The 7,932-nt window shown below is 47.0% G+C and overlaps 1 protein-coding gene across 1 annotated transcript; it reads right to left on the reverse strand.

The window, feature by feature from the left end:
* Positions 1 to 6,368: 6,368 nt before the first annotated feature.
* On the reverse strand, positions 6,369 to 7,747 carry LOC119104629 (dynein light chain 1, axonemal-like). The gene has a single exon (XM_037228345.1). It carries the CDS (start codon positions 7,496 to 7,498, stop codon positions 6,947 to 6,949), a length of 552 nt encoding a protein of 183 aa, XP_037084240.1. The 5' UTR covers positions 7,499 to 7,747; the 3' UTR covers positions 6,369 to 6,946.
* Positions 7,748 to 7,932: the final 185 nt, after the last annotated feature.

Consider the following 7,932-nt stretch of genomic DNA (forward strand, 5'->3'; position numbering starts at 1 on the left):
ACAATCAGTTAGAATCGATTGGTGGTACACATTATGTGACGTAGTTTTGAGCATGCGCGTTAGCATATCTAAGCAACAAAAAACTCAACGCCAGGCGTTGCAGTTACCGCGTGCTGCGCAGCGTCGGCCCCGAGGCTTGCACTAGGTTGTGGCCAACGGGTGAAAGAAAATTGTGTCGCATCTTAAAGAAGCACTTTTGAGCGCTTGTGGACACCACAGCGTACATTCATAGATATTCCGAGCGTATATTTTACCTGAGACTTTCGGAAACATTCGGCACCCGCCCGGTTCAAAGCTTGTGACGGTCTTCCTTTTAGAAGTCGCTTCCGCAAAAGAATGAACGTGCTCAGGAAAACATCGGATGGGCCTTTGCATTTTGAACTCATTTCGACCCGCTCCATTCAGCACTAATGAGACCACTTATTTCCGGTGAAGGGGCCCCCTTGATTGGAGCACTCTGGGGCACGTTGTTATTCCCGATCGAGGGCTGAAAGACCATCGGTAAGAAAGGCGGGCACCGCGGGGAATCGAACCCAGTATTGTGATTTCCCAGACGGGCAGTGGTTGTAACCACTACACTATCGGCGCCCGGCGTGCAGGCTCAAACAGTTTGATGGCATTTATTTCAATAGTCGATTTTGAAAATAATGAACGTTCACAGGGAAAAATGGGATGGCCTTGTGCATTTTGAACTCGTTTCGACCCACTCCATTCAGCGTTAATGAGACCCCCTAATTCTTTCCGGTAAGGGGCCCCTTGAATATGACACTACGGAGTACATTTTCGTTCCCGGTCAAGGAGTGGAGGGTTGCTCCGCCCCACCGCGCTGTGTTTTCCGGCCGTCATTCTAGCGTCGCAGGGTGGCATCCCCTGGCCGATGCGAAGGCCCCAGAGGATGATACGTCATATCAAATTGGTCCGCTCCCTGACACCGGAGGCCTTCTGACCCGCGCAGTGGTCTGACTCTATATTGACGCATGAACTGTCATTAACGCAACAACATCCCTGATTGCCGCAGGTGGGCACATAATTGGCACGTAGACTCCAGTTGGTTTTAACTAGCCCATGCTGGAATAGGTTTGGAGGACCCACCGTTCGGTAGTGGAGGCCCCGACTGGCACAGGATTCTTCAGTGGAGGCCCCGATCGGCACTGGATTCTTCTTTTACCTCAACGTGAGCACTCATCATAAGCTCTTATGTTTCTCTTAATTGGCAGACGGTCCCAACTAACGCAAGAGACCCTTTGTCATTCGAGCTCCTGTCTCCCTTCTTGTTGAGCAAACCTTCATCTGACCGATTCGAGGCCCCTTGTTGACACAGAATGACTACAGTGCCCTGTTTGACACCGTGGGCCCCTGAACGATGCAGGAGCCCGACCAATGTAAATGGGAGATGGGCCCACAGAGTTCAGACCAACATGGAGCCGACTGTTCATTGTTCGTGATGTCGGGCCGAAACAGAGGAACGCTCTGTCTCAGGACTCCCTATCGGTACAAGAGGCCACCTTACTGACATTTGAGACAACGGCCCTATGGGCGGGGATACCTATTGTGACCTACAGCCAGCCCTTCGAACCCCTCAGCCATCGCATCAGGTCCTTGATCTTTAGTCTCGAGAGACCCTTCGCCCCCCCCCCCCCTTTGGGCCCCCTCAAACACCGTTCCGACTCGGGGTCACTTGCCGCCACAGAACCCCTGTCCGACACTGTGGCCCGTAACCGACACAGGAGTCCCATATTGTGTCAGGGACCCTGAACGTTGAAAATACCGGACCCTGGCCTTGTTTCTGCTTGGGAAGTGGGCATCAGGGGCTCAGACGGGCATGAAGCCGACTGTTAGGTGTTCGTGGTCTCTGACCGACTTAGACACCTGCATTGTCTCATTTGTTCCTCCACAGGTGCAATAGGGTCTCTGACTGATATTTAAGGTCACGACCCAACGGGCCGCGATTATTTCCGTGAAACACGACCAGTCCTTCGGCCCTTAAGCCCTCCAACTGGGTCTTTGATCGTTGGGCCCGGTGGACCGCCCATGTCCCTCTTCGGGCCTCATAGATCACTTCCCTTGGTCGGCTCGGGGCATTTGCAAGCACAGGACCCTCTGTTAGGCGCTGTGGGCTCCTGACAGATACAAGGCGCCAGACCTGTGGACAGGGCCTTCTGGACGTTATTTGAGGGTCCGTTTTTTGTCGGTCGGGGCCCTTGAATATGACCCCGACCAGCCTTTCATATCTTTAGACCCTCCAATTGGCTTAGAAAGATCGTCGGACCCGGTAGGCCCTCTTGGCTCTTCGGGCCTCCTCGGACACTGCCTCTTGCAGACTCGGGACTTCTTGACAACACAGGGCCCCTGTTAGGCGCTGTGAGACCCCGAGCAATGTAAATCGCAGGCGCCGACTTTATATCAGCTTGTGAAATGGACCCTTACGCCCATGCCGCCACGGAGCCGACTGTGCGTTACTGGTGATGTCTGGCCGAAATATAGGCCCTCATCGACTCAATGGGCCCCTGAGCAGCGCAGGACTCTCTGGCTGGCATTGGAGTGTCCGACCCTGCGGGTTGGAGCCCCTGAAGGAGATCTCCGGCTGGCCTTTCGGGCCTTTCGGTCGCTCAAATCGGGCCCTTAATGGTAGGTTCCGAGAGGCCCGTAAGACCCCTCGGAACCTAGGGGGGTGCGTGCCCCTGTGCCCTCCCCCTGCCCGAGCTACTGGTTGGGGGGACTATTTTAAGGCCACTTAGACACTCATGACGCCATGATAGCGTCATTCGGATTCTGCCACTCCATTGGCCATGCGGTGATCAAGGCCAAGAAAAGTATAACTGTCGAATCGTTCATAAGTGGCGTTCATTAGTACGATTTTCAAATAAAGTGGCCGTTAATTGGTTCTCAATCAGTGCTGTTTAAGGCATGATGACGTGATCAAGCAATTATGTTTTGAGGAGCACAGCTACGAAACACAGAACTTATGTTGTCTAGACCAGTATTTTTCATTTAAAAGCATACCAGTAGTTATAAATGAGTTCATTTCAACAGATCTGATGTTTGCTTTAATATCTTCGAATATGGAACATTTCCTTTAAGAGGCCCCAGACCGCAGGGTTGGATCCACAAATGTCATTTGGAACATCGCTTGTGCTGGTTGGCTGCCTCTGAGACAATGAGGGCCTCTATGTCGGTCAGAGACCACCAATACGGAACAGCCGGTTTCGTGTCAGTCTGGGCAATGGGGCAATGGTTTGCAAATGGCATATTAACTATATATAAATGCTGGCTGACAGTGGCGTTAGATTTGTATTAACACTGATGCGTTTTGTCATTCCGCGCTTTAGCATGAGGAATCTTATTCATTTTCTGCAGAATCGTCACTTTTTTCTGCAACCTTTACGCGATTACTGTTTATTAGCGATTCTCCCTCGCTTAATTATGATGAGCGCATGAAGAAACAGTTGAATGCATAGCATGACAAGATTAGGAGAAGGCCTGGTTTGCCATTGCTTTCAAAAGTGAACAGTAAACAATAGGCTCCTTATCGACTCAGGGGCCCTGATCGGTGCAAGGGTCTCTATGGCTGGCATTGGACGAGCATTGGACACTGAAAACGAACTCGGGCCAGTTTTTCAGGCCACTTGACCATTCGAAGTGAACCGTTGTTCGGCTGTCCGAGAGGCTCCTCGTACCCAAAGTATGGGGGGAGCATATGTCCCCCGTCCCCCTGCATCTCCAGCAACCGCTGGAGGCTTGCAGTATATTTGCAGTTTCAATAGGTGTATGACCTTGGCCGATGGCTCAACCACTTCATATCTGCACACAGGTGTAAAATAGATCACCATGAGGGTACCAAAATCCCAAGCCCCGCGCTCCAACATTTTTTTCGCTAAGTTTGCAAAGCCTTTGGGGATGACCCCCCCCCCGCCCTGATCAAGACCGGCTCAGACGCTACTCTCATTTCAAGTGGAAGTTCAATCACTGAAGACTGTTCTAATAGTTTACATGTAAATTACCCATGGTGATAGTGAGGATATGGCAATATACTTTATTAGTTTGGATATTACTATGTTTTACTAGAACTTTATGAAAACTAAGTGCAGATTTACTAAAACTAAGTTCAAATTTAAATTAAATACAAATTTCAAAAGTTCAGCTGACATGGGCCACGGCAATTTTTTGTTACGATGCTGTCTTGCTTTGATATACCCATGCCTAACAACGCTTCCAGGCGTGCAGTGAACAGAAGAAAAGAAACTCTATATTGCCAGGTCATAATTATATGAGTTCCAAATTTATCATACAATGCCAAGCACGAATTTAGAAGGGATGCCGTGCAAGCATTTTCTTTCATAGGCACACATCTATTAACCATTTTTTTAAGTTATGATATGTATTATCTACATATATATTTACCATTTACGACGCCTGATTACTTTACAACGTACGAAAACAGCTTCCAAAGCCAGAGGCGCAATGAAAGGCATGCAAACCGCGCATTATCGGTTTTCACCTTGAAATGGAACATAAATACACCAGTAGTATTAGCCTTTTCCCTCGGAGAAAAACCAGGAGAATGGAGATGTAGCTGGGTTGATATTTCGGCAACATGCATTTATCGAAATAATAACAGAAGAGCACCTCTGCTTTGTTTCGATAAAGACATGTTGCCGAAATATCAACCCACCTAAATCTTCATTCTCCTGGTTTTTCTCCGAGGAATAAGACTGATGCTACCGTCTTATTTATGTGAATAATGCTCCCTGTTAATGCACTGAACAACTTACGTAATTGTAAGGGAACATATTAGATGCGTGGCTTTCCACGCAGGCGGTGATCCCGTCACCTCCTGTTCGGCTTTAACTCTAGGGACTGGACTGACAACAGTCGATACACTTCGAAAATTGTGGGAATGTCGACCAGTGGTCATCTGGATATGTCTCAGTAGCATCAGATGTTTTCGCGGTTCGATGCTCGGAGGTGTGACGAAGCTTTATTCTGGTAAATAGATATGTGCCTATGAAAGAAAATGCTTACACAGCATATATATATATATATATATATATATATATATATATATATATATATATATATATATATTATATATATATACTATATATATATTTATATATATATAGTAGATAGATAGATATATATATATATATATATATATATATATATAAAGTATAACTGTCGAATCGTTCATAAGTGGCGTTCATTAGTATGATTTTCAAATAAAGTGGCCGTTAATTGGTTCTCAATCAGTGCTGTTTAAGGCATGATGACGTGATCAAGCAATTATGTTTTGAGGAGCACATCTACGAAACGCAGAACTTATGTTGTCTAGACCAGTATTTTTCATTTAAAAGCATACCAGTAGTTATAAATGAGTTCATTTCAGCAGATCTGATGTTTGCTTTAATATCTTCGAATATGGAACATTTCCTTTAAGAGGCCCCAGACCGCAGGGCTGGATCCACAAATGTCATTTGGAACATAGCTTGTGCTGATTGGCTGCCTCTGAGACAATGAACTATATATATATATATATATATATATATATATATATATATATATATATTGTTTGCACTGCAAATTTGTTGGGATAGAGGAACTGTACCTAATCTATCCGAAGATAGAAAGGGAGGCTTCCTTCCTTCTCGGTGACGCCGCCCCTGGGTAGAGGGACTCTTGATGTTGCCATTTTGCTGCTGGATGTCCATTTACAGAATATGCAGCGCAACGCAACGATTCGCTGAGTGCAAAACTGGTTAATTTACGTAACTGTGTGCCATTTGAGACAACAAAGTCGACAAAATTCCGTAGGAAACAAGCACGTTTAGCGATTTTGTGAGGGCAAAATCTACTGTACTTCTCGCAATCAAATCTTATGAAGTTCATACTTAGCACAGGACAATGACGGATTTGCGAGCATCATTTCAGACCATTCAGAACAACTACACCACTGTCCAGACAGACAGGACAGCCAAGTGTTACGAGAGGCAGGGCGAATAAAGGGAATCATAGGCGCGGTCTTTAAAGTATTGGGCTCAGCTACGTAATTTTAGATGCAATTTTCTACGCCATTTTCTATGCCGCTGTGCATTTTTCTAACCACCGGCCATGCAAACCATCAGGCAAAGGCTACAGGAACAACTCAAGCTGAAATGAATATACGTTACTGCACTGTTTTTTTTCAAATGTGAGTTTGCTAAATGTTGAGAATGATGAGTTTGTATTTCCCATCCACTGTTTATTTTTAAATGATGTTCACTTAGAACCTAAAGATTCACGACGAGCCTGAAGGCTCTCTGAGATATACGCAATTAAAAATAAACTGAAATGAATTAAACTGGAACAACAGTGATATGAGCTTAGCTGAACTGCGGTCGCCAAACAAGTCATTGTGTATCACAATGGTGCTCCCAAATTGATAAATGTGGAACTAAACTAAGTTTGTGTCTAATTCCGATAGAAAATGTATTTTCCAAAGAAATTGGAGGACAAGAACCACCACATCACTGGTTAGGCAGTTGAGTTCGCTTTTTATGCGTACAGAGACATGGAATATGGTGGTAGACCGTCTGGTCGTTGCTGGTCTTGCCTCCAGGTCCGGTAATAAGCCGCCATTCGTTCCCACCCCACCCTCAAACACAAAGGTTAGGTAAAAGGTTACGTTGGCTTTATGCTAACCACGCAATGACCAACGTTAATGGCTGTGCCAAATAAGGCATCTTTCAAAGGTGAGGGCCCATACTTTTTGCCTCCGACGCCTCACAAAACCTCCGAGTTCGCCGCAGCCCTTGCCTGACAGCTCATTTTGGCGCTTCATGTATTCTTGCCCTGCGCTTTGTCAGTGAAGTGTCCGGGGAAATAGGTCCTGGCCTAAACTGCTTCATTTCTCTTCCGCGAACGCGGTTGGGCGCGTGACTCGTGCGGCCGCGGCGCCTCCGGTGGATGGCTAGTGAACAATCGGTGTACCGTCCAGTCGCTTGATGTTGGGAAGGCGTTTGACGGCTTCGGCAATCCACGTGCCGGCCTCCGCGTAGCGCTCTTCCAGGGGATTGCCGACGAACACGAGGTCGACCAGGTTCGGCAGGTCGTTGAGCCTGACGAACTCGGTCCAGTCCTTGACGACGTTGTTGGACATGTACAGGACACTGAGCTTGCGCAGAACGTTGACGCCTTTCATGCGTTCGATGTTGTTGTACGAGATCCACAGCTGTTCGAGAGTGTCTCCCACGGCCTCCAGGCCGGCGAAGGTTTTTATGTTGTTCCTGCCGAGGGAGAGGATCCGTAGGTTTTTCAGTGCGTTGAGGTTGGTTATCTTGTCGATGGCGTTTGTTGACAATGAGAGCTTTTCGCAGAGAGCTAGCTGGTTTAGAGCACTATCCATCTTTTCGATGGAAGGAAATATGCCAATCAGCTTTATTTCGGTGGCTTCAGAGGCCTTTTGCCCCGTCTTCTCTTCCCATTGCTTCAAGGCGTCTTTAATGGATGTTCCTTTGGACATACTTTTCTGGCGAAACCCCACACTTAGCTTTGCAAGCCTCTTCTCCAAATTCGGGAAAATGAGGAAACCCGTGATCACTATTCGTCCCAGTATTATTGAAAACTTTACTATTTCCGTTGTAGTGGATAGACCAGCTGGGAGTTTAGTACTGTTTAAGTTGTTGTTGACTAGGTGTACTTAAGGATTTCACCAATTTCACCCACCCACCCCACAAATGCCTACCCAGCCCGTTCGAATACAGACTATAGCATCGCCTACGACAAGGATCCGTGGTGCCCCGAAGTATTTAGGCATAAGCCAAATTCGTGTTTTTTTTCGCAACGCTCGAACTATTCCTCCCGCGGGCTCTTCGGTTTCGCTTTTACAATGCTCACAAACTTAACCGATCCATGTGCACTCCCGGCCTGGGGCCTTGTTGCTAGCCTCTTCTGGAT

The sequence above is a fragment of the Pollicipes pollicipes genome, unplaced genomic scaffold (genome assembly GCF_011947565.3).
Source record: "Pollicipes pollicipes isolate AB1234 unplaced genomic scaffold, Ppol_2.1 Scaffold_6052;HRSCAF=7182_pilon_pilon_pilon, whole genome shotgun sequence".
Taxonomy (NCBI): Eukaryota; Metazoa; Arthropoda; class Thecostraca; order Pollicipedomorpha; family Pollicipedidae; genus Pollicipes; species Pollicipes pollicipes.